Source organism: Vipera ursinii (assembly GCF_947247035.1).
Source record: "Vipera ursinii genome assembly, chromosome: 1".
Taxonomy (NCBI): domain Eukaryota; kingdom Metazoa; phylum Chordata; class Lepidosauria; order Squamata; family Viperidae; genus Vipera; species Vipera ursinii.
In genome coordinates this window covers 47,883,924-47,911,743 of record NC_139512.1, presented here as the reverse complement: position 1 = coordinate 47,911,743, position 27,820 = coordinate 47,883,924, and the positions used below count along the sequence as shown (strand labels likewise).

General features: G+C 38.4%; 1 protein-coding gene across 2 annotated transcripts; it reads right to left on the bottom strand.

Moving 5' to 3' along the window:
• Positions 1 to 255: 255 nt before the first annotated feature.
• DIO2 (iodothyronine deiodinase 2) lies at positions 256 to 25,871 on the bottom strand (the record flags this gene model as incomplete). Of its 2 annotated transcripts, none has more annotated exons than XM_083375617.1 (2): positions 24,960 to 25,868; positions 256 to 7,437 (listed from the first exon to the last, which is right to left on the bottom strand). In XM_083375617.1, the coding sequence occupies exons 1-2, from the start codon at positions 25,179 to 25,181 to the stop codon at positions 6,817 to 6,819; spliced, it is 843 nt and encodes a 280-aa protein (XP_083231743.1). In that variant the 5' UTR covers positions 25,182 to 25,868. The 2 variants fall into 2 exon arrangements, with proteins under 2 accessions (XP_083231743.1, XP_083231744.1); XM_083375618.1 differs by having other exon boundaries at positions 6,862 to 7,437; positions 24,960 to 25,871.
• Positions 25,872 to 27,820: the final 1,949 nt, after the last annotated feature.

Genomic DNA, 27,820 nt, shown 5'->3' with positions numbered 1-27,820 from the left:
GCCTCCCCCCTACACCCACATTAATTTACCCACTATGGTTTCAGCCTTGATTATTAAATCTGAATGAATTGGGCTTCAGCCAGCTATTCTATTTTCTTTTTTCATTTACATCAAATGAATCTATAATACCACTTTTGAATCATCCCAAATCAACCCAAATCTGCAAAACGTGTACAATATAAAGTGGATATTGTTTTCATCTTGCCTTCAAAAATATACAATAATTTTAAAAAGGAGAGAGAGTACTTATTGTTTTTCTTCCACTTTTATTAAAATACAAGGAGAAAAAACAGTTCTATAAAGTATATGGTCCACGCAGCACCAATATTGTAACATGTTTTGCTCATTTTTCTACAGAGAGTATTTATGACATTTAAGAATAAAACATGCATATTCATAAACAAAGGTTCTCCACCATATTGACCCAGGACTCATATCAAATGTATTTCAAACACATCCACATTTCTAAACCCACAGATATAAGAACAAAACAGAAATGCCAGTATAGAAAGCATCTGATCATCAACTGAGTATGGTACTCTTTTGTTAGTGATCTTCATGAAAACACCAGCACCTCTGCTTCATCCAAACTTCTCATCTTTGCAAACCAAGTCTTGGGTCCAGCCAAAGTTTGGTCAATATGGGTTCTGAGCTGATTATGGTAAAGAAATGAATATGACTGGCCTGTATTCCCTACCTGATACATCTTTTATTGCTTTGGTTATATTATTGAATGTAGGTTTTAAAAATCTAAAGCCAACATCTGCCAACACAAAAGATCACACAGGACACTAAATAAGCTCACAAAAATATACTTTACCAAATACCCTTCATATAAGGGATCTCACCTTAAGCCTTCTCTCAGATTTATAGTATATTTTATTTTTAAAAATATTACGCATCTGATTCAATGATGTGCCTTGTTGTCAGTGTAAAATATAAGCAAAGTATACTGCTAGTCTAATGTTAAGAGGCATGAAATCGGTTTTTCACAGATTATATTTTCACAGAGCTCAAAATACAAGACAAAACAGAGCTTGTTTCCTAAGTGGCATCTAAGACTGAATACTAGATCTGCCATTGTGTAGAATGGTTTGGATCTAGCTATGATCATACTTGATTTCAAGTCAGACTGTTCTGGATAAGACTGAGGTCTCATCCACGCATTTTCCCTGACTCAACATTGAGATGGCCTGCTAACTATATGTTGAGGATATATCCTCCCAATGGAATCTCCATCTTGGTGTCAGACTGAGACTGAGGCAGACTGAAACTGGATCAGTGATCTGATGGAAAAGTCACGTTTTCCATTGGAAAATGCAATGCAATTTCCCAAATGAACATTCTGATTTTAACAGGAGGAGCCTGAGAAAAATTGACAATCTGCATGGCTCTAATAGGTCCACTGCAGGAGAGCCCTGTCCTATCCAAGCACAGAGCCTTGTGCTTCATTGGCCATGTCTACTGTGACTATGGAGGGAAATAATTTCCCATCAGCCCACATTTGTTTTCTCTTTTTTTTCTAGCTTGGGTCAGAATAGAGATCTGGAAGGCATCCCAGAAGGTTGGAATTCCTACCTAGATTCTCCACTTGCTGGAAAGTAAAAATCCTGAGGAGACAAAGATCCTCTTCCCTGCACCTACTCCTATCACCTGCACCTACTCCTATCACCTACACCTACTGCTATCACAATCTTTTCCCATGGAATCTCCCACAACAAAATGAGGGCAGCAACTCATTTTGGAAGTTTGGAGGCAGTGATTTTTGCAAAGAAACATCTTCTCTCTTCTTGAGGCCAGAAGGAAAACACTTCACTAAGGGCTGGAGAAAAGACCTAAATCCCCTTGGACTACACCAAACTTTTAAAGATTAGCCAGGCTCAGTGCCAACTTTGAGTGCAAAATTGTAGCTTTGCATGACATTTTTCAAGTTACTGCTTTTGCCAAATGCTTAGTTCAAAACATAGAAGAACTGCAAAGTATATTCCCTGACAATGAATTATTCCAAAATGAAGGCAATGTTCTTATCTTAGAGTTATCTTTTTTGATGAGGTGAAGGTAAGTCCCACACTGATCTCTGGGAGGTTCTTTGAATGCAGTTGAATAATAAAATGGAATGTAGGAACACCATTCTATGTCCATCCTGCTTGTACATATATTGTTTGAGAAACATTTAAAATATACACAAAAAATTTAACTGTCTAAAATTTGACAGATGTATATTTTATTTTAAAGTCATGATAATCAAAGGGCTGCTATTTTCAATGTGGATCTAAAACCTCAGTATTCCTTTCACTAACAGTTTTGTCTGGGATAGAAATATATTCTCCTCTATATATTTTTCTCTTTCTTTTTAAGAGGGAAGGGAAGAAAAGTACTAGGACACAGAGCTTTAAAATGTTAGTTCTAGGTTGGTAATTAAGGAGAGATGTAACCTAGAACTAAGGAGAAATTTCCTGACATTTAGAACAATGAATGGAACAACCTGCCTCCAGAAGTTGTGGATGCTCCAACACTAGAAGTTTTTAAGAAGAGATTGGATAACTATTTGTCTGAAATGATATTGTTTCCTTCTGAGCAAAAAGTTGGACTAGAAAACCTCCAAGGTCCCTTCCAATTCTGTTATTCTGTATCTTTGTCATAATCATGGTACTGGTTGATGCACTAAATGAAAATTTCTGTATGATTTTAAATGTGCTACATTATATTAAAGGTTAGCCATTTTCAGTCTATCTGAGTTAAGGCATATTCCAGCAATCAAACAAAATGTTTTGGTCTTTCTCTCTTATAAAACTGTCATATTAAAGAGAGTTAAAGGGGAGGAGGATGAAGGTTTGCAATGCTCAAAAAAAAACACCTCATGCAACAAATAATGAATACAAAGAAGAGCATAAAAATTAAGGCATTTTTTGTCTCCATCCAAAATAGTGCTTTTGTTTTGTTTTGCTTATTTCATTTCCATCCCAGTGGAAAAATAGAGGTGCATTAAATATTTCTTTTTCTTAAAAAGATGACAACATTCTATAACCTAGTAAATTTAGATGTGATCAAATAAATAACTGGTTTTCTCAGACTGCTATATCAATTAATCAGAGAAGATTCTTGTCATTTTAAGATGTGCAAATGTAGGGTCAATAAACATAGTAAGAGAATGGGATTTCAGAAGCAACCAGGAGTCTTATGGCACCTGGATGACTAACAAATAAACTCAGTTCAAGCTCTAAATTGCCATTCTGGTTTAAAAGTTAATTATTATTAGACATGCAGTAGGGAAAACCTCTTTATCAGCACAATGATTGTTCTGGACTGAGCCTTAATGGGATTCAGCCTTAAGTAAAAAGGCTGTCTGAAGCAAAATGCTACACTAAGTGGATTAGATAGCAATCCCAAAGTGTAATTCACCTAGAATTATGTGCCAAACTATTAAATGAATATGAATAGAAATAAGGCCTTCAATTGATAACTTATATAGGTAGTCCTTGACTTACGACCAGTCAATTACCAACAAAAGTTACAATGGACCTCCAGAAAGGTACTTCGAAGGTTTGAAGTTTTGATGGGGGGAGGGGGCAGTTCTGACTGCCCCTCCCCTCCCCCCAGGAGTCAACTATTGTGTTTTGGGCATTTGGAACTCTCCTGCATTATGGCTATTTGTCCCATTATCACACAACTGTGATTTATACTTTTTTTGTGCCAGAAATCAGCATTTACCACTGGTTTCCAGCAAAAACTGCCCATTGCTGACAACAGTTCGCCTAACAACTATGGTATTTGCTTAATAACTGTAGCATTCACTTAATGGCTGCAGGGTTTGCTTTATGACCACTTTTGCTTAATTACTGCCACAAAAATGGTCATAAAATTAGTTCTGTCCAGTGGTGACCTTGACTTACAATCAACATGCCATATGACAGAAATTCCAGGCTCCATTAACAGTTATAAGTCAAGAACTACCTGCATGTTATAATGGCAAAGTAAGGAGAAGTAAAAAAAAAACAATTTAAGGGAAACATTAGGGAATCTGTTCACTGGAAGATCATTTTTAAAAGAATTCCACTGAAATCATTTGCTAAGAAATATGTGTTGCATCCCTGCCAACAGGTTACTGTTTGAAAAAATGATCATTTCATTTATATTAATTATTGCTTGATTCATATTTTAGCAATGAACCCCATCCTAAATTAAAATACTACTTTCCTGTAACTGTCTGCCTCTATACCTTCACCAAGTCCTTAATTTTTTCAAACTGTAACAACATATGCCACCTCCTCATGCTCCATCTGTCAGCTTTTTAGTACATTCATTCTCAGTTCTTCTGATATCTTTCTCTATAATTGTGTGCCCATGTGTTGTATACCTGTAAAAGGGAAGCAAAGAAAAGTGGACATAGAAAAAGTAGTATTCATACCCCACTGTCAAGTTTGTATCCATTCATTGGAGGGGAACATGATCTAAAATTTGTCTTGTATATTAGAAGAATTCTTGACCAACATCAAACAATGGTTCCATAAGGAAGCAGTGAAAACTTAAAGGAATTTTAAGTCTTTGTGGAATTTAATTGCTTGTTAATGTATTCTTGCCCTTCCCTGGAAAGGACTTTTACCCTTTCTTTTCTTTCACAATTTTTATGTACTTTGAATAAAAATGGGCAAATGGATCCATTGTGCTAACAGGGCAACTCTACTCACTATATTTCTTTCAATGCATCTTTCAGGAAAATATTACCAAGCCTTGCTCTCAAAACCATTCGACTTTGTCTTCCTCCTTCAAATTTGAACCTCCCAACTGTTTCATTAAAACTCCTTCTGTTTTTATCACCCATTAAATGGGTGGGGTAGAGAGACAGGCAGATGAAGAGGGATAGTAGCCATGAGGCCAAAATTAATATTTAAGGGAAAATTATTTCTTTAAAAATGGAAGGGGAACAAAGGATTTAGCTTTCTGCTGCTCTGCAGTTCATCAGTCCTAAAGCTGAAATCTGTTTCACATTAAATTAATGTGGTTAAAAGCTAACCACAATAATGCAGGTTATTAGGTAGAAGGGCAAACAATGCATCAACAAGAATTGCATCGTCAATCACATTAATTTATGAATAAAATCTCGGTCCCAATAAAATAGAACATCATCCCCTTTTCATTATGTCTTCTTTATCCTAACAGAAAGATACACCACTTGCACTATTTTTAAATGCAATAAATTATTTTTTTTTAAAAAAAGATATACTAACAGCTAATATTAATTGCACTGTTGTTGAATTTGTAAAAAAAAAAAGGCAAGTAAACCTGATAGTTTCCATACATGCATCCAGAATTAACATAAAACAAGTTTGTTTCTATATTGGATATGATTCTGGGTATTTTCCCATCAATGTTCCCAAAATATTGTGGATATACACAATATTTTTTTCTTACACAGAGATAACCTTGGAATACATTGCTCAGACATTACTTCAGTGCAGAAAGAATGCAAGGTAATATTCTCACAATTGTTCCTTATGTGATCCAATACAAAGTGCCAACCCATGCCACTTCCAAGATCACAGCCACTTTTTCACTTGTAATGATCCACCAGTTGAAAGCTTCATGTGGGATCAGAAAAGGGTGAAGATTTACAGATAGTATTGCACCCTCTGAAATCCTTGTGTTTTTACCCCAAATAATGTGATAATGAGAAATGAGATTGTCATGAGATGTGCCTTAAAGGCTACTTTAAGAAAATACTTCAAGTGTTAATATTTTTCACCTGAAGAGCTTACTTTCAAAAATTAGTTTATTCTGGCAGAAAGCACAAGCTTTTTTTTTTTTTGCAATAACTGATGTTTACTGAAGCATGTTTTTCACAAAACAGTTATAGGAATGGAATATGAGGAATCAATTGCAGACCTGATTGCATAACTGTCCTGGATATATCCAGGTTCAAACATAATAAGTCTAATACTGATCTTTCAAAGCAAAATTCTGAGAACTGGGTTTGGGGCAGACAAAAGAAACCGTCAGTTGATTTAGACAAGTTTTTCAACAGAAATTATTTCTTTAATAGACACAAATGGTAGAAATCCATTCGAGCTAGATTGTCCGAATTGGCCCAAAACACAATAGTCTTCACTACTTCAAAATTATTAAGAAATTCAGTTTAGGTGGTATAAACTAAGATTCAGAGCTGCTCAAGTAATTTCTACAATGACTGTTGCTAGGAGATATTTGAGCTTAATCATGCAATGCAGAGTTAGGGTATAACCTGCTCTTACAGAATTCTTTGTCTTTGAAGCACCGAAAGAGAGAGAATCAAAGTAAAAGATTTCTAAATTGCAGCTATACTACATTGCAAAAACAAAAAAACTATTATAGCAGAGTGAATACCAGTTCTTATTTTCTGCAGTTAATAAGGCAATTAGCTATTCAATTAACAGTAGATGTTGGAATCTGGAATATCTACCAAATGGTACCTCACTACAACAAACTAAAATAATTATTTTGTGATCCTGGCAAGCTTTAGATTCTGAACATGCTATGATGGAATGTAACAGGACAATCTCTGAAGGACAAAGTGCTTTTTATCTCAGGGTGTGATATATCGTTCTTCATAAACTTTCTGGAAATAATGGTTTTGGGTGCTTCTACTATCTCATGGCATAAAAATCTCAGAAGTATTGTTCTATGGAAGGAAAAAAAAATCCCAGCTCCTTTTTTAGAGAGCTACTGAGAATTCAATGTTGTTTGTAACCACTTTGCACATTTTACTACGCCTGTTTTGTCCCCAAAGGCAGAAAAATCCCATTCAAAACAAAATCCAACTTGTTTTCTTTTTGCATTATTTTAAAAGGACAGTCCTCTTGACTTCATATCTGGTAAATTTGGATTTCATCTTTTCTTGAAGTTTTGTTCCAGCCAAAGTCGAACCTCTTGAAGATTGTAGAAAAAAGGGCCTTTTCCCCCCAGGTAAGCAATTTTTTGTCTTTGTACAATGCATACCCGCTCAAAGGAGACCCCATAAGCCACATTGGCATTATTGTCCATGCAATCAGCCACTATCTGGCACTGTGGTGGCAAAGAAAACTTCTTTAGAAGCTGGTGAGCAGCAGCACATCTGTCATCTTGGTTCCTATGTTTCTTGACTTCAAATGAAGATGAGATACCAGGAGCAGCCCAGCCATCTGATGGGTGAGCCTCATCAATGTAGACTAACAGAAAGTCAGCCACACTAGAGAACTCTTCCACCAACTTGCCAAAGGCAGATAGCTGGTTTGTGAAAGGAGGTCAGGTAGCTGACCCAAAGTTGATTACAAGTGGGCGCTCAGATTTGGCAAAGTCTAAGAGATGGCATTCAGTACCGTACTTTCCCATGGAGCTTTTCCATCTGCAGTTGCTGCTGCTTTCAGCAGTGCCATTAGGTATGTGGATGACATTGGAATTGGGAGCCTCTCCACCCAATTTCACCTATTGATTAAAACAAAAATATAATCAATTATTATAATTTGCTGCCATTTCTCTTGCATTGTTCCCCTTACTAAACAAATAACTCTTAGCTCTTCTACCTCTGAGCCCATTCAGAAGTAAATTCTAGATACATTTCCTTTCTTCCATTAGTTATCTGACAACCATTCTACTCTACTCTGGCATAGATACTAATATCATTAGTAGATTAAGAATCAGTCTTTTTAAATAGCAAGTCTAATATTTCCAAGACATATAATTATTTCTTCACATTTTTTTTAAAAATACTCAACTATTTATAACACACACATACTGCATTCAGAAAGTATTCATACCCCACAATTTTGTTATGCTGCAGCTACAGTTGTTGAAATTAATTTTTTTCTCATTAATCTACACTCAGTACCTCATAACAACAAAGTGAAAACTAAATTTTATATATGTAACGTGTGTATATACATACTGTACATACATATTGTACAATATTATAGATTTTTTACTGAAAACTGAAACTCATTTTCATAGTCCAGTGTCGATCAATGTTTGCTTGTAATCACATTATAGATGAATAGATATTTAAGAAATGCTAGACATATTAGTTGGGAACATGAATGCACATGTATTTTTATACAGAGATAGTATCATCTTGTTGTTCCATTCTTTGAGGAAAATGATCCAAAACTACTTATTTGTGTGTGGCGAAACTATGTGAATTTATAAGATTAACAGTTCATTGGAATTTGTAGGATTAAGAGCTCATTGGAACAGGAAATTAGAGACAGGTGTTTCAATCAGTGAGATGATAATCAAGTATGAATGTGGGGCTTCTGGTTTGCGTGCGTGGCACTTCCGGACATGCATGGAAGATTTAACTGCAAACAACAACAAAATGGATGAATATATCCCACCACTTGATTATAAACTGATATTGGACATGATTTTGGCAATGACAGAGCAAATTAAAGCCAAATTGCAAGAAAAATCTGACAATTTAAAGCCACCAAATCAATTTTTGATTTTACAGAAGACCTTAAAGTCCAAACTTTAATGGCAACTACAAAACTTGCAACCCAAAAAGCAGCAGCACCTGAAGAAAACAACACCAAGAGTGAAGACACTAAATGCCTTCAAATACAATATATTAAGAATTCAATTAATCAAATGACAATTATAATACCAGCTACTACTTTCTACCTAACTCAGATAGAATTGGAAGAACAAAAAGATTTGACTGATTTAATGACAACTATATTATATCAACCATCAAAAACTGAATTATCAAAGCAAAAATACAATAGTTACAAAGGGGGCATCTTCCTTGCAAAACTGACATTTGGATACGCTCCCTGGATTCAAATAAGGGGTATAGGAAGAAAGGAAGATACATTTGAGATTTTAAAGATGCCAAGAGGGAAGCATGATTGGCACAAAAGGAAGGCAAGAGTTAGATTAAAAAAAAACAAACCTGAACTTGTTTCTCTTTTGGGATTCCTAAAGATAGACTATAAAAATATCTCTTTTATGGATTAAGGGGAATCCCAAAAAACAAAATATAACTGATTTTACATTTAGCTTTTAGATCTGTAAAGGTAAACAAATGTAAGCTTTTAGAATATAACTCCGAACTATATCTTAGAACTTGGAATGACATATCAAAAGATAGCAGTTTAATAATTGATCCACGGTCAAGATGACTTGCAGAATATTCAGTGGTTACTTTTGAATCATAGTATAGAATCTAGAATTTTATATATAAAAGATAGTATTTTAATAATTGTTGAATGGTTAAGGCAAAAAACATATTTTTAATATCTGGTGATTTGTTAAGATAAAAATTAGACTTTAATGGTAAAATATAAGAATGCTTTGTAATGAACAATATAAGTTTTGTAGACAAAATAATTATTTTTTATTGAAATAGGGAATTGTGGGTTACCCAAAAATTAAGCTTTTTCCTATATACTATAGGCCACTCTAGAATATCCTATTGCAATTAGACAAAATTTAAAAACAGGATATTGATATGTATTATTGAAAATATATTTTGAATTTTGTTGATTGACTAGGTTACAACTAGAAATGTACTAACTTGCCTATTTTGACTATGTAATAACTAAGGGAAGTAGAGAGGGCATCTCTGTTGATGTAACCTGAACTATTTACAACTGGTTATTTCTTCTTTTAACTACTCAACCACCATACTGTTTCACAAATACATGTTTATGTAAATATTAAAAGTTCAATAAAACTTGTCTCAAAAATAAGTATGAATGTGGGAGGTCCTACCATATGTAAAGGACAGAATCCTGAATAGTCACTATTGAATGCTGAATTTCATAATAAATGTATTATATTTATTTATTTCTTAAATTTATGTATCAAAATATAAGTCACAGTATTAAAAAATGAGGTTTTTGATTGTTGATGCTCACCAGGCTGGAAAGGGTCATAAAACATTTTGCACTATAGATTCCACCAGTCCATTTTTCAGGGAGATCAAGTACAAATCATTTCCCTCAACAAATACATTGTGATGGTATAGAGCAGGAGTAGGCAACCTCGGCTCTTTTATGACTCATGGACTTCAACTCCCAGAATTCCTGAGCCAGCTATGCTCATGGAGTTGAAGTCCATGAGTCATAAAAGAGCCGAGGTTGCCTACCCCTGGTATGGAGTGTTTCATGTCACAGTAGGTGTTAATGAGTAATTAAAAATAAAGAAGTATAATATTTTTGATTCATATGTTTAAATGGGTCCTCTTTAGTGTTAAGACTTGTATGGAGAACAGAACACATTTTAGGTCACATTAATGTAGAAATATTGAAAACTCACATATGATCCTGATAGAATCTCTCCTTAATCATTTTAATGGAATTTAGAAACAGACCGTGACATACTCTTTTCATTTAGGACTGCTATCATGAATTCCCTTAGTTTTCTCAAGGCTAAACATTTTCATTTCTTTAATTCCCTCCCTAGGGTTGAGTTTCTAACTCCCCGGTTATTTCCTTTGCCTTTCTTTGGTTCCATTTTAATTTGTCTGTATCTTCTTAAAGTATAGTATTCAAAACTGGACTGCATAGGTGAGGTGAAGTGTGACTAATTCAAAATAAAATGGAATGATTATCATGATTAATGTATTGTACTATTGATACAGCCTCAAATGTATGCATGTATTTATCTATTTTGCAGACACCTTATATTGCTGACTCTCATTCAGGTTATGATCATCTACAAACTCAAGGTCTTTTGGACATGGACTGTTGCCAAGCATGTATCCTTGATCTTATTGCGATGCATTTATTTCATTTTCCTAAAATTTATTTTTGAAAAACCTTTCTTTCTTGGTTTATTTTTTAATCCATTTTTCTCAGTTCTATCAAGATGTTTGAATGTCATATCTCTTCAAGGATTTGAATTATCTTATCCAATTAAGTGTCATAGCCAGATTTAATAAGCATTTTCTCCACCTTGTCATTCAATTCATTAATAAAACTGGTGGGAAGTATCTGGTCCAGGACTGCACTTTTTGGCATCTCATTTAAAACCTGCCTCTAATTAGATAAGGATATGACAAACATTTTAAAGTATCCTTTGCAAATGAACTGTGGATCCACTTAATAGATGTATCATTCAGCTCACACTTAACTTGCGTGCTAATTAGAACATTGCTGTAGTCTATCTCTAATTATCTATCTATCTATCTATCTATCTATCTATCTATCTATCTATCTATCTATCTATCTATCTATCTATCTCTCCCTCACTCTCTTTCTCTCTGTAGTATAAATATGCCATCCTAAAATGAGGATACTATTATTCATATGAAGTTTGGTTCTGTACCCTGGTATAACGATTGATGTTTTAACATATCTTGTTTCTTTCATTGATTTTTATTGAGATTTTTGCTCAAAATGGCATATACACCTTCCTTCTCCTATTTTCCTGCCACACCAATTTAGTGATTTCGGATAATTCTAAATCATCCTGTGAGCTTCTAGAGACCATGCTACATATATGTCCAGGACCAAGACAATATACCACTCCATGTAATCAATACCAGGATTATCCTATAGTTATTTATTTCTTCATTTTTAATCCCACCTTTATTATTTTTATAAATAACTCAAGGCAGTGGACATATCTAATACTCCTTCCTCCTATTTTCCAAACAACAACAACATTGTGAGGTGAGTTGGCTGAGAGAGAGACTAACTCGCCCAAAGTCACCCAACCAGCTTTCATGCCTCAGGCAGGAGTAGAACTCAGTCTTCCTTTTTTCTAGCCTGGTGCCTTAATCACTAGAACAAACTGGCACTCCATTTGTATTAAATATAAAACTAGTTCTGTCAGTTGTGGCTTCCTGTTTGCTTTTCCAAATTATAAAAAGTAAGATTGATATGATAATACTTCCATTCTGAAGGTTTCACTAAGCAATATTTAATGCCATTCTTTAACATTTGGGAACTTAAAATCAGGAAGGAGGAGGAGGAGGAGGAGGAGGAGGAGGAGGAGATGGAGGAGAAGGAGGAGAAGGAGGAGAAGGAGAAGAAGGAGAAGAAGGAGAAGAAGAAGAAGAAGAAGAAGAAGAAGAAGAAGAAGAAGAAGAAGAAGAAGAAGAAGAAGAAGAAGAAGAAGAAGAAGAAGAAGAAGAAGAAGAAGAAGAAGAAGAAGACCACCCTGTATCCAGGATCTTTGCTATCATTGTTCTTTCACTTATCAAACTTTCTTGGTGCCAAGACATTGGTTTAATTATGTTCTAACAAAGGAATATTTAACAACTGCCTTCCAATCAAGGGATCACAACTGACTTGGCAAATAAATAATACCAGTTTCACGTCATCACATATCTGGAAAGCAACCAAGATATCCCCTAGGATGGATAGCATCACTGAGTTTCCCACATCAGCAAAAGAAATATTGTGGCCACAGGTTATCATATTATTATTATTATTGTTTTGCTGTTAGAAGTCCTTGTGTTTTCTTGGAAAAAAATATCCTTAATGAGACAGGCTTGCCAAGCAAACATTCACAAGGCCTCTTCTGCTCTTGCAACAGAGTAATTAGGTCGGTGCCTTGTTCTGTGCTAGCATTAGCCACTCCAAAAAGCCAATCCTGACTAGTAGTTAATGCTTAGACAAAACTGGCTGCATCTCCTGCTAATTGGTCTTGATGAAGCTGTAACATTCCCAAAGGTCATCTTTATTCTAACAAGTTGAGAGATGGGATTGACATCCATTTCAAGGGACTGTTTGGTTTCTTTGTTGTTGTCATTCATTACTGAAGTGGAATTAGCTCTTGGAAAAATACCTACAACGCGTCACAGTGAAATGTCATCCAAAATAAATAATTTTTTAAAAAAAAATTCTCTGCCAAACATCTTTTGAAATTACAGACAAAGGCAGCAAGAGAGCAGTTATGAGAAGCAAACCCAGGAAATTTCACTCACACGCAATATTTCTGGCTCGAGCTTTCCTTTCCTATAACCATGGACTTTTTTTCTAACAAGCTAGTTACATAGTCTATCATGGAGGCTCTATCAAAAAGTTTCTCTCTCACATAGAACTCCTCTATAGGGAAGACAGCAAGTTGTTCTTCCACCACTAGCTCTATTGAACTGAAAGTAGCAGTTCAAGTTATTCATGCTTTCTTTGACTTCTCTTCTTCACTCCACTGAAGATTGTCCAGTGAAAAGGATGAATGGATAGTTGAATGCTACAAGGTGAGCTGTTGCTTACATAGTTTTAAAATGTACTGGGACACATATAGCTTATACTGACAGCTTCTGCTAAATTCCTCATTTTTTTTACATACATCTAAATACCATCAGATCTAGTGGCAGTGAATTCCATAGGCCAATTACACAACTCATAAAGTCGCACTATCATTTATTTGTCTCAGGACTAACCTAATTCAGATCAAAACAGAGTGAATCTTACCTATATGAGCAACAGATAGTTTGGCTACCAAGAATGGGAACTTCTGCCCTAGATCATTGCCATTACCCTACTAGATGAAAGTTGCTTTGTAAATACAGTTCAATATGCAGTTTTATTTAACACTCTAAGTCTAAGGAATCTCTTTTTAAACTTATATTCTGTAACAAGACCATGATTGGCTTGCTTATGCAGGCAAAGTGAAAAATGAGGTGTCAGAGGCAGGGACACAAGAGTCTGATTCATAAATCACTGACTGGAATTAGAATTTGCCACTGTAGCATTCATGAACAAAATATCCTAACCTTTACACAATTTTCATCCCTCTTCAAGGAACAACTTTAAGTCTTTTCAAATTCTTCATAGGGTTTAGACTGTCAAGCTGTGTCAGTTCCTTGCAGAAAAGAGATGTTGCCAAATAATCAATGGGCTCAGGCACCAGTCACTTAAATCCAGACATAATATATTAGGGTTATATTCAGAATTCCTTTGAGCAGTCAGAAATATTTGAAGATTTACACTTTTATTTCATTCCATTCACAGACATCCAAGTTCTTAGCAGCCTGTCATTTCTCAATGATTCATCCAAATTTTCACAGCCACTGGCATGAGAATAGTTCATAGCTACTATTGTGTTGTTTTTTCCTATGACAGGACCCACAATTTTGCTGTGCTCTTCGGTGGCCCTATTCATTATATACAGTTCCTGGAAAGCCACACCTCTAAAGAGCTAGATGCTGGAAGCTATGAGTGGAAATATACTTTTTCCGAAATGGCATCTCCTTGCCCTTACCAGAGGCTAGAATCACCACATCTCTCTCCCACACTACTGACACCACCCAGTGGCTCAAATGATTCCTTATGGTAACCACATAGTGGTCCTGAATGCTAAAGCTTCTTATGTTTCATCTGGAAGAGCAAGCGGTTTTATGAAGACTTCAGAACTTTCTTGATTCAAATCAAAGATGGAAATTTTTGATGACCAGGGGATACACCTAACATTTTTATAGAGAATGAGGGCTAAAGTGTAGAGTTGTAATGAAGTTTGGAAATGCAGTTTAAGAACATAAAATTAAGCCTATCTCAAACTCTTTACAGCAGTTTCTGATTTCTTCTTGCTTCCAAATGATGGGAAAACTTTCTACTGTTTTTGGTAACTGATTGAAAATTGCATGGAGCATTTCCATAGTTCAAATAATAATTTCAGCCAAAAATGAGGTTGTCATTTTTCCTATCATTTTCAAGATAGGAATTATATTATTTTGTCAAAAACAGTATCAAAGAAACTCAAGCAAGTTGTAAATTATTTGAAATGACATAAACTGATCCTATTCTACATCAAAGCAATATGAGAAACAATCTGAGGTCTTGTTTTTCAGAAATAGTTTGTGAATATGTATGCCTGAATATTCTACTAAGATTAATTCTCTTGCAATATACATTGTACATGGCTCTGAATGTCATCTCTAGAGAAGTTAGCCACTGTTACCAACTAAGCATACAATACAAAGAATCTCATCCACTATTCCTTACAATATTTCCTCTATACATATTGCTTCTACAATGATGCTATATTTCATCATATTTCATATTAGTGAGATTTAGTGAGATGTCATTTAGGAAACTATTGCAGAGACATCCTCTCCAAGAAACAAAACATGAATAGCCATTAAGCAAGAATTATTTTTCAGACTTGTACATGCTGACAACTTTCCAAAAGCACAAACTTACATAGAACCCCATGTCAATACATGCTTATGATCATATATCAATCTAAGGCACTAAAATGCTTTACATTCCATTTACAAACATAGAAAGTGTTGCATAGGAGAGAAGTTCTACAAGGTTATTATTGACAGCTGAAATTATCTTTCCCCCAATGTTGGGATAATTTACTGACTTTCTTTACAGTTCCTTAAATACTTCTAAGTCTTTTCTGAAAGCAGCAATTATGCATTGTTCAACTGAGAGAGGTGAGGGGACTGCTAAATAAGTTTGGAAAACCATGGCTTGCTCCCTGCCCACTTCCAACTAAATTTTTTACATATACCACCACCTGGAACAAAAGTTGCCCTTTAACAATTTGCTGGTGATGTTCCAACCCAGAACAATTGCTCTTGGCTGCCAGATTTTTCTTCTGCTCTGGCTCTGAGAGAGTAAGCAACTTGAATTGCTACTCCAGTTGACACCTAAGAAAAGATCTGAGAGAAACAGAGTTTAGAGTAGAATAGAACTATTGTTTCAAGGAGTTAATCTTTCTGCTACACATGCCTGATGAGCAAGTGTATTATCGTCTTCTGGGCCTTCAGACATTTTTCTTACAAGAATGTCCTAATCTGAAATACAGGGTACACCCATACCATTGAATCCTGGAAGTCTTACAAACCATGAGAGAAAAAAGTACACCCTTTTAAGTAAATTTGTGCTGCAACATTTCACTAGCTTAATGCCCTTTAGGTTAAATTTCAGTAAAAGGCTTCGTTGTACCTTGAGCATACAAAATGATTCAATTCCTGATCTATAAAGATGAGACTGGGGTCAACTTGATCTTGTGTTAACGAGATCCTCAAGTAGCATTTCTGATTCTGATCTCAGGAATGGTTTGAGGTAGCCACAATCATTATAGAGCTTTCAGTAAACCGTGAAAAGATGTAAGAAGAGTGATAGAAACCTCTAATCATATATAAACAAAGACATGCACTCTGTATATACTGCACTTTCTCTTCACCCAGCTGTATCAAGGTTTCTGAACTCCTGGCTCTGGTTCTTAAGAATAAAACTATAATTTAAGCTACCATTTTTTACTTCAGAAATCCTCAGAAACTGATTTTCACTGATTCACAAATATCTTCGACATATCCATTTGAGAGCTAGTCTGGTATAGTCATTAGTGTGTTGAAGTTGTAACAGAGAGATACATTCAAGTCCATGGAAGTTCACCTGGTGAATTTGGGTCAGTCATATCTTCCCAGCCCTACTTGTTGTTGTGGGGGGTGGGGGAGGTGGAGATAGCTTTATGTATAGCTCCTTAATGCCAAAACAAAAGATAACATATAAATTTAACAAATAAATACCATAATTTCTAGTTAAATTAATCAATGCTCTCTCTAAGTCAGGGGTGTCCAAACTTTTTTCAAAGAGGGCCAGATTGGATGAAGTGAACATGCTGGAGGGCCGAACATTTTTCCGAACATTCTTTGAACAATTACAATTAAATGCAAATGAATTATTTTATGCCAAGTTAATTGCAAATGGCATACTTTTCATTTTATAACATAAGATCAACTGACAGCTGAGTTTTCACAATGTATTTTAAATAAATTTTTAAAAAAACTTACTGTGTGAGCTGTTACCAGAGAGTCTGACCTTGTCAAACTTACTTTGACTGTCTGGTAACAGCTCACACACTTCCACCACTTCACAAATTCTGCTAGGCCAGGGCCCTACCTACCCCTGTCCAGCTCCCCACATCCCAGCCCATAAAATGGCTGTGAAACACAGAATGTGCGCACGTGCACACACACACACACACACACACACACACACACACCGGCCCTTCCCTGGATGTCACCAAGGCCCAGGGGAGCCAGAGGGCTTCGAAGCCGGGGCAGCTCCGGTGGCAAAGAAGACGCGCTCTCGCTGCACCGGCACAGACGCCGCGCCAAGCCCGCGGCGGGGGGAGGAGCGTGGCGGTTCGGCCAGACAGGAAAAGGTGCGGGAAGCGGCCGCCGCCTGGTAATGGCGCCCGGGCTCACAACGTGGAGGCGGCGAGCAAGCACGCGCTCAGGGCGAGGCAGCCGCGGTCCGGTGAGGGAAGACCGCCGAGGGAGTGGCTGGCCGGGCTGCGCTGCTGCTGAGCGAAGCTCGGCCGGGGTGCCCGCTCTGCTCTGCCTGGCGCCAACTCAGAGACTCCACCCGCCAGGCCCTTCTCCCGCTCAGCCAGGCCAGGCGTGCACCGTCAGCCTCGCTGCACCGGCACAGACGCTGCGCCAAGGCTGGGGCGGGGGGGAGGAGCGCAGCGGTTCGGCCAGGCAGGAAAAGGTGCGGGAAGCGACCGCCGCCTGGTAATGGCGCCCGGGCTCACAACGTGGAGGCGGTGTAGTGAGGCTGACGGTGCGCGCCTGGCCTGGCTGAGCGGGAGAAGGGCCTGGCGGGCGGAGTCTCTGAGCTGGCACCAGGCAGAGCAGAGCGTGCGCCCCGGCCGAGCTTCGCTCGGCAGCAGCGCAGCCCGGCCGGCCATTCCCTCGGCGCTCTTCCCTCACTGGACCGCGGCCGCCTCGCCCTGAGCGCGCGCTTGCTCGCCGCCTCCATGTTGTGAGCCGGGGCGCCGTTACCAGGCGGCGGCCGCTTCCTGCACCTTTTCCTGCCTGGCCGAACCGCCATGCGCTCAGCCAGGCCAGGTGCGCACCGTCAGCCTCGCTGCACCGGCACAGACGCCGCGCCAAGCCCGGGGCGAGGGGAAGGATCATGGCGGTTTGGCCAGGCAGCCGGCCCTTCAACCCACCGGAGGAGCGGCAGATCGGCGCGGCCGGAGTCGGGAAAACCACTAGAAGGGGGAGGGGAGTCACCTCTCCCCGCCGGGGGGTCGCCCAGCCCATCCCGGGAGGCTGACATTTCTGCAGCTGAAAAAGTCGTCTCGGATTCCATGGCGGAAGGTCACCCCCGGGAGTCCAGCGCCAGGCAGGGCTGAGAGAGGGAGGGGGGGAGAAAGGGAGGGAAGGAGAAAGAGAGAAGGAAGGAAGGAAGGAAGGAAGAAGAGAGAATGGAGGCAGGAGAGAGGAAGAAGAGAGAGAGAGAGAGAGAGAGAAAGAAAGAAAGAAAGAAAGAAAGAAAGAAAGAAAGAAAGAAAGAAAGAAAGAAAGAAAGAAAGAAAGAAAAAAGAAAGAAATCGGAGGCTTGGACAGACCCCGCTCCAGGCTCCGGGGCCGCCACCATGGAATGCCCAGCCTCGGGGGGGAGTCTTCTGCAGGCGTGCCCTGGCCCCCTCCCCTCCCCTCCCTCCCTCCTGCGGCCCGTCCCCAAGGCGGCGCCCGCGGGTCCCCGGACTCACAGCATGCAGAGGGCGAAGGCGCCGGCCACGCTCTCGCTGTCGCGCACCAGGAAGCTGCCGGCCCGCCCGGCCCACGCCAGCAGCTCCTCGGCCGCCGCCCGGCTCAGGTCCTTGTGGTACCAGAGCGGCCAGCCCAGCACCGCCGGAGCCCCCGCGCCCGGGAGCCCCAGCGCCGCCGGGGCCGGAGCCGCCGCCATGGGCAGCCGCGGCGTGCAGGGAAGGTGCTCAGCGGGATGGGCGGGCAGGCCGAGACCCCCGCCGGCCACCCCCGCCTCACCCACAGTGCCGCATGGCCCGACCGGAGACCCCCGGCCGCTCAGGGCATGCCCGGCCCAGCGGCTCCTCCTCTGGGCTGCGCTCCGGCCGGGATGAGGGCGCGATCCGCTCTCCGCGCGCTTCCCCTGCGCACTGGAGCCACCCTGGGCCCCAAGCAGGCCTGGTGGAGGAGGAGGAGGAGGCGGAGGAAGCCGCGTGGAGCCCCGGAGCCTGGCTGGCGGGGTGGGGGCGGCAGCTGGGCCGGCCTGCGCTTCCTGGGGCGGCCCCTCGGCGGGGGAGGTGGGAGCAGCTCCCGAAGGGGCGGCCCTCAATCAGAAGGGAGGGCCGTGGGAGGGCCGCATTTACATACAGCAGGGAGGGCTGTTGCGGGCCGTATTAAACCGCCCCGCGGGCCGCAAATGGCCCGCGGGCCGGACTTTGGACATGCCTGCTCTAAGTGATTAATACGAAACCATAAAAAATGGCATCTAGCTAGTGACCACCTTCAATTAACCCATCATTTGATTTCACAACAAATTAATAAATATAGTGGAAGTATAAAACTGAGCTTTTTCTCTTTAAAAACCTTGATATGTGATATGGTGCCATGGCATCTTAACCTCAAAGGGAGTAGGGAATTTGAAACTCTGGATGATAAGAGAGTTCCTGCTAATGGGGATATTGCCTTCCCCAAGTTTATGGGTTTCTGCTACAATGATTTTCTATGATTCCTTGTTTATTTTAGTCCTCTGCAGTATCACTGAACTAGAAATAAAGTGGCTACATTGCCACTTAATATATATTGCCATAGGACCATAGTAGTGATCCCAAATCCAATAAAAATTGAGGTGATGATGATTCACATGCAGAAAATCATGGGTTTGATTTCTGTTACTGTACTTCTACTTTCAACTACAAAGTCAGCTTTTGAGGTCATGCTGACTTTATAGAATAGCCAGCATCATGTTTTCCTACTTGTATGACTCTGAAGCATTTGTTTCTCAGAAATAAAAAAAGGCAGAGAGCTTTGGCTTCTCTTCTCTTTTGTGGATTTCCCAGAGATCTGGGACCAAATAGGGTGCTGGAATAGATAGGCCTTTGCTCTGATCCCCCCCAAAATAAATAAAAGTCATATTTTTTCATATTTATTCTATTCCAGTTTAAGCCTGAGTGAATCTTTCTTTGCAAAGGAGCAGAAAAAAATATATTAGGGACTTCAGGAAAATTCATACAGACCTGAAGATCAAAGAAAGGAAAATTCATTATACTGTATACTGCAAGAACCTTTGGATTCCTTGCATTTCCTTTTCTAGCTGCTAAGGATCACATTCTTTCCATCTCCTATCCATAAAATAAAAATTCAATCTAGACTTTTATTTTTGAACCTCCCACTGAATCTTAGCATGAGACATCTGCTTTGCAAGTGTTGTGAAACTGGACATTTATATGTGCCACATTATTTATGCAGTCACAGAAAGATAGCATCCCTGCCTAATGTTATTGCTATCTTTATTCCTGGAATTTATAAAATGAGATTCCAGGCAAGGCTGAAGCACAAGCTTATGAACAGGGTGGCATTACCTCATCTACAGCTCCCACAAAAGACAAGCAATGACTTGAATATTGTTTGTATAATTTCTACACATATATGTTACATACAGATCAAACATGGTGGCATTAATTCTGTATTGGATGACTTATAGAAATGATGACAAGTGTGGATATTTTGTATGTATACAATAGCTGGGGAGAAGCATTATGTTTTCATAATATATGATATAATACAGCTTCCTTTTCCATTCTAATAGCACCCTTCAATAGTTTAGTACCTTTTAGAGTACTAAAGTATATGAAGTGCCCTCAGAAACAAGCGCTTTCTTTGACCTTGTCTTCTAAAATGTGTAGTGACCTAGCGTTATAAACCCTATAAACTCTATTAACCCTAATTATCAAATTAATCTTGTTATTAAAAAACCCCTCTCTATTCAATATAGGGTGTGCTTGGCTACTAGGGCTGCTTTTCAAATTATAAGGAGGGAACAGTACAAAACAAAACCCCACTGACCTGGCAGGTGTTCAAATTGGAAAGCAAAGTTCAACAAAGTTCAATGTGGAAAATACTTACTAAAGTTGGGTACCTGAAAGGGAAAAATGAGCAAATAGAAGGGAATCATCAATAACTCTATCTAATAAAACAGAATCAGTAACTAGCGGTTTCAACAACAAATTGCTCCATATTGTATTGGCCAATAGGCTTATTTTACTTTGAATTTTAAATTCAACATGGCTCCTAACATAGTTTCTCCACTATGCCTGCTTTCTAGCAACACAACTAAGTTCCACATTTCTGCTCCTTGCAGAGATAGCCTGCTGAAGAGAAAGGAAGAGACAAGTGCTCAACTCAGAACAGGTGTTAGTACAATGTTAATTACCGATCTCTCAATATAGTCTGAACATCCACTCAGTTGCTTTTAGTTATTTTACTAAATCATATTCATATATAGTCTAGGATGCTCCAGTGCAAAATGAGATGTGTAAAGTATTAATTTATTTTAAAGCTTTTAGCCTTTCTTTCTTGGCACCCTGCTCTCACAAGGAAGTTAACAAGGTGATATAAACAAATGAATAAAATATAACAGTAGCTAAGCATTTTGTTATTAAGTATAAAATGCAGAACAGAAAAATCATTTATTTAAAGACTGCAGTGATAGGAAAAGACTTCCCAAAGTGTAGGGCCACCATAGAGGAAGCCTTGTCTTGGATGTCTATCACCTAAAGGGATTTTGTGATGGATCAGAGTATAATAATTGATACTGATTTTAATGCTGCTAGAGGATGAAATAAATACAGTCTGTCTTTCAATTTACATGGTCTGAAATATTTTTTTAAAGAAAACCAGCATTTTGCAAAAGACCTGGAGGCAAACAGGTCTCCAATATAACCAGTGTTGAATAGATGTTCAAATCTGTAACTAGCAACCGCATTCTTCCTGCCAATTGTAGTTGTAAACTAACATTAAGAACAGTTCATTATGTATCATATTACAGTAACCTTACATAGACATTACGAATACAAGTGTCACTATAGTTAAATCAGCTTTCTACAGATAGGATAGCAATTGTCAAGTTACTTTAGTCTAATAGAAAATTTTCGCCATTTCCATTTCAGATCTAAGAGTATTTCAAGTTTGGGTACCTGGCCTTTTAATAAGGAAATGATCCTATTTGGTTCACCAAATAACCAATTCATAGTATTTTTGCCTTAGATTGTTGCATAGTTTATTAGACTGGAGCAGGACGAGCATCCTGGCTGCAAGAAACTTATCAAATGCAAAAAAATTTCAGAGCCAGAGGAAACATCATTGGCTTCTTCCACTGGCCAGCTAATTGGCATGATCTATTGACTACCTGAAAACAGATCCTTGGTTTTCTGCTGCCATTAGTGGTGGAAACAAAGCATTTTTTCTGACAGGCAACTGAATAGTCTGACTGTGGTGACTGCGGAATAGGATAGCTGGGCTTTGCTCAAACATATTACTGGTGCAGTTGAGTAAAAAATGGAAAACACTTTATGAAAATGAGACTCAAGCAGATGAGTACATCATCCTTTTCCCCCCCCCTTATTGATCTAGGCTATAGGGAAAATACAGCCATCCCACTGTAAGATGTATTTTTATACCAACATCCCTGGGAGTTATTAAATTGAACTTTGCTCATCTTGTCTAGTGTAGACCATAAGCATCTTGCAGAATAGTATGACCTTCAAAGAAATCTCAGCTCCAGTACTTCTATGATATTCTTTATGTCTGCTGCAGAAATAGCTATCCTTTGTGTGTGTGTGAGGGGGGGTGGAAATAAAATAGAAGAAATTGAATGGGGGTCACAGATTGATTTAGAATATGCAAGCTTTCAAGAAAATAATTTTCATATGTTCATCTACGCATCAAAGTTGGGTACTAATCAAAATATTGTTTTTGTAATTGTTTTTTGGTAGAATGCCTGAAAATTTCAGATGCAAAAAGTGCTTCAAAGAAAGCATTGACCAACAGGTGTTTGTTAATATATTACAGAGTAGGAGCAGGAAGCACTGAAGAAATAGACAGAAGAGTTTTAATAACATAATGGCAAAGATGTGAAATATTTGCTTGCTTGCTTGTCTACTGGAGCTATTAGTATTCAAGAAACCTAGGCTGCATTTCTTGCAAACTGCATTGGAGGAAGGGATTCAAGATCACAAAATATATTTTGCAGGTTTTGTATTAAAGCCAGTATAATATATTGCATATCTCAATTCTCCTCAGAAGTATGATGAGCACCTGATGCCCATAGGAGTACTTTAGCTCAAGTGCACAGTTCAAAACAGTCAGAATTTATACTACTTCAGAAAGTGTTGGGGTATGTACCTCTTCAAACAAGACAAATACTGTCTTTCTCAGGGTTTTTTTTTACTACTCCAAGCAAAATTTTAATATTGGTCAAGATATTAAAACATCTCCAAATATATCCTTATATTTGCAATTTTAAATACTCATAAAATCTGATTCTCTGGGACATTTTTTTTAACACCAATACTTTCTGTCTGTTGGAGAAAAAATAATCAGCCCAGTGAATCCACCAAATATTAATGTCTCAAGCCTTTTTTTTCCTCAGAAAGTTATGCCAAGCAGCTAGCTGAAATCTCGACACAATGTCCACTATTGTATATAGTAGTATATAGGTCTGCCTATACGCTATTGCCTTGTAGAATGTCTACACTACAGTTTCTCCTTCTGTATAAATTCTGCAATGAAAGAGTTTCAATATGTATATTCCAAAACTTCAAGATACCAATAACGTTCTAGCAAAATATATTTCCTACCACTGGATTACCCAGAAGCGGAAAAGTATTAAGTATAGTTTTAAATGTTTTGTGTATCTTTATTGAAAATTGTGAGAGTTATTTTATTCAAGAATAATTCTACCTATTAAGGAGAAACATATGAAGAGAGTTATCCCGGGGTACCTAAGACTCTAATTTACTTTTGATGATACTACCATGGGAGCTCTCCATGGTGCAAGAGGTCCCTCACAAGTATAAGTATACCACAGAAAAAGGCTAAAATGGGAAAATCTGCTGAATAGCTTTTTTTTCTTTTGGCAAAAATAGAAAGCACCTTGGATACCAACAAAAAACAAGTGTCTCCCTATCTAAGGTAATGAAAAGGTTAGATTTATCTGTTTCAAGTAACACAACAAAGGCTTATTTGAATTTTGTATGCAAATTCCATATGGAATGTTCATGCTAGCTGGAAGATGGCTTTTCTTTTTCACAAAGTCAATTTCTAGAAATTTAAGTTTTCTGCTTTGTCAGCAACTGGGGAAATACAAGCAGTAAAATGATGCCAATATGACACATTCCCCCCCCAGTGATGTTTTTAGGCGGGGATCAGCCAATCAGTTTATTAACCAGAAGTATTAAAAACCCTTGCACACAGTTTTCTGAATTTTTTTATGCTCCTCTTGCAAAATGCAAGGACAGCCTGCACTTCCTTGCAATGGATATATGTATTAGTTCCATAACTGACAATTATCTTCCCTACCTCACTGTTTCCATCTGTAAAATGGAAATTGGGCCAGAAAAATAGTGTCTGGCTACTTCCATTTTGCGGATGGAAATAGTGAGGTGAAGAAGTTTGATTTCCTATTAATTCTACCTACCATTTTAAATAGTAACAATAAATATATTCTATTTTAATAGCTGGCAGTATGAGAAATTGGGATTATTTGTTTGTCTATTAAGTCTAAAGTTCTACATATCTTTGGACTCACCATTATATTCACAAAGGAAAGACATGAGAATTTGCCACTCTGTATGTGTGTGTGTGTGTGTGTGTGTGTGTGTGTGTTTATATGCACTAGAAAAGATGTGTTTGGAGGGCACAAAGAAAAAATCACCAATAAAGGCAATAGTGCAGACAGTTCAATCTCTGCTTAGACCTTAATATAGTGCTATTAACTAGTCAGGAAGTGGGCACTATAGAAAAGTTTTTAAAAACAGTATAGTTAGACCCAAGCAATTAAATCAGAATGTGAATGTAATATCTCTTAATAAAAAAACACTGAAAAAATGAGCCCAAAATTAGATGGTAACTTAGTCTATTCTGCACTAAATGGCTAGGCTAGTAATATTTACAGATCATCTAGTCAACATTATATCAATTTCACACACATGCTGTCTTAATACCTCTTACTCTTTGCTCTTCAGATGTTTGGTCTTCTTCAGCCCATGCCTGTCCACAAACCTACCTGCTTGTAGGCATCTAGAAGAAAGCTATTCCAGACGCAGCGCAAGCCCTCTGATGTGAGCATCCTTCGCCATTCACCACGTGCAGCCTTGGAGCAACTCAGAAGAAGCACCATGTGCTTCAAGAGGACCACCGAGTCATAGAGGGCGAGGAAAAGGCAGTTGGAGAAAAAAACCGGCAGGATCTGAAGTGTGATCAACAGGTCAATGCTTAACAGACCCATCTTGCTTGCCCTTCTTCTTCTTCAAAGGGTTCCTCTGACTTCCCTCTTCATACCCTGTGCGCCCTCATGAAAAACAACAATAAAAAATAATAAAAGATAAAGGGCTTTTTAAAAATTCATAGTGCTCCGTTAGCTCTCTTTCAAAGTTGGCTCAGTTCTCACTTCAGTAGAGCCGCTTAAAAGAAAAAGAAAAGAAAAAGAAAAGGGAAGCACCACGCCAACATGAACGTTTTTTCCACCCTGAGCTGCTTTTAATTTTTCAGAAACTCTAACTCAAACTACTGTTGTTTTTACTTAGCCAGAAGCCCTTTGCAGTCCTCTAAATACAAAGAGAGAGAGAGAGAGAGAGAGAGACAGCCGGGCTGCCAATTGCCTATAATTCTAAAATTGAAACGGAATAGGCTAACTTTCCTCTAATTTTCCTCCTATTTCAGTAGTATTCTCATTCTTATTATTACCGGAGCTATCAGGTGAAATAATGTTTTTTTTTTTCTGTCAAGGGAGGGCTCTGGAGGAAAGTCTTTGCACACAAACTTTCTGCTTTTCCCTTGCTGGCTGGGCTGGCTCTGCTCAGCCTCTCTCTCTCCCCCTGCCACTCTTCCGTCTCTCTCTGCCTCTCACTATCTGCCTGTGGTACAAAGTGCTTTTTCCCTCTGGAGTCCTCGCTTGGTTCCCTCAAGCCTTTTATACATTCCCTGGCTAATTGCTGCAATAGAGAAATGAAACCCTAATCTTAGTAAAGATCTTGACGTCAATGTAAAAGAGGGCTTTACTTTGGCCAGGACTACAGTGAATAGAAAAGTAAAATTCTCAAAACTTTCTCTCCCTCCCTCCCTCCCTCCCTCCCTCCCTCTCTCTCTCTCTCTCTCTTAGAACAAGAAGGGAGGGGGAGGGAAGAATGTTGCTTTGTTGTTCCCCAAAAAACCCCCCCCCCACAAACTAGATATTTCAGATGCACATTTTTCAGTCTTTTACACATGCTTTCAAACTTTGGGAAAGCATGTTCAAAAAACAGAGAGTGACACAGAAAAAGGGTATTACTATTATCTAGAATTTTTCTCTCCCTTTCTCTCTTATGGCTTTCCCCCATTATTATTTTTGGTGCATTTCCCTCCCACAACTATCAACTACATCAGTGAGAGTTGTTTTAAATATCTTTTGTTGTCTTCTTGGTATTTAAAGAAGCACAAGAAACACCCAGTCTGACTTCATATGTTGAAGTAGGAGAATAAAAGAACAGGAAAGAGAAGAGGACATTTAAACTGAGCATTGACTTATAGTTTATTTCAAAGGCAGCCTTGTCATTCCTTCTAAATTAAATGCTACAAAAATGCTATTTTATAATCTTTTAATTGATCTTCAGTTATTTCCACCATGGCTAGCTAGCTAGCTAGCTATTTATTTATTTATTTATTTATTTATTTATTTATTTATTTATTTATTTATTTATTTATTTATAACAAAACTTACAGAGCTAGAGTCTCTGGAAAGCTGACCTGTGGATCTCAGATTGTTTTGGACTTCTCTTGCATCAGGATAGAATCTGTGAGTGAAATCTTCTCAGTGTAGCTGAGGAAACCTGGCTCCAGGTATCTGACAGTGTCAGATAACAGTTGGCTCCACCAATGTACCTTCCAAAGGTGAATTGCCTTCTTCTCTGAAGCAATAGAATGGCTTTTTTTTCACTAAGCCCATGTAAAAAGGGTGGAATGAATTTTCTTTTCCTCCCATGCAGCCCTGGGTGGTACACCTGAATAGGGTATAGGCTAATATTAGTTTTCCCTCCTTCATTCATCTCTTAGATCTATATATTATTATACATTCTTATGACTGTTTTGCTGTATATTCTGAACAAGAAGCTTTATGCCACATGTAGCCCTGTAGCATTCTCAGAAAATTAACTTTAAAACAAGATTACTATTGATACCTAGGGACCGAAAGGCAGTTAGCTCTGTATATTTACTATGAAACTATGATTTGAACAATAGAACCATTCTCATGCATCAACCTACCCAAAGGCTTATAAAACAGAATAGTATCTCAACATCTATGAACACCATATTCACCAACATACTAAGCATAAATGCATTCACTAGCACAAATACCATTCCATATTCCCAGGAGTCTTCGTGAGATGTTTCCTCTTGAAAATTACATTCAAATAAACATAATTTAATTATAATTGAAGATCATTTCAATATGATACTGAAAGGGAATCTAGAATAAAAGAACATCAAAGAGACATAGCATACTTTATCAGATTAAACTGGTTCTTTCCCTTCGTATGCCTGTCTCTCAAACCAGAAACATTCTGACCAATTGAACATGAGGGGAAAATGTTTATTGGGAAAAAGGAGTAACAAGTATGCCTAATTTCCAGTACTGTTAAGATACTCAGTCAGAAGAGGACTGAACAAGTGACTCTAGGCCCTTCATGCATGCACAAATGATATCTCTTTGCCTCAAAGCTTATTGGTAGCCCTATGCCAGTCATTATTATTTTTCTCTAAGATGCTTTACAGGATTGTTGTGACAATAATTCATAGGGAAAGATAAAATTATATATGATGTTTTGAGCAACTTGGGATATAAAATGCACCCATCAATCAATCTAAATAAAGTTAGTTAATAAGTATTAA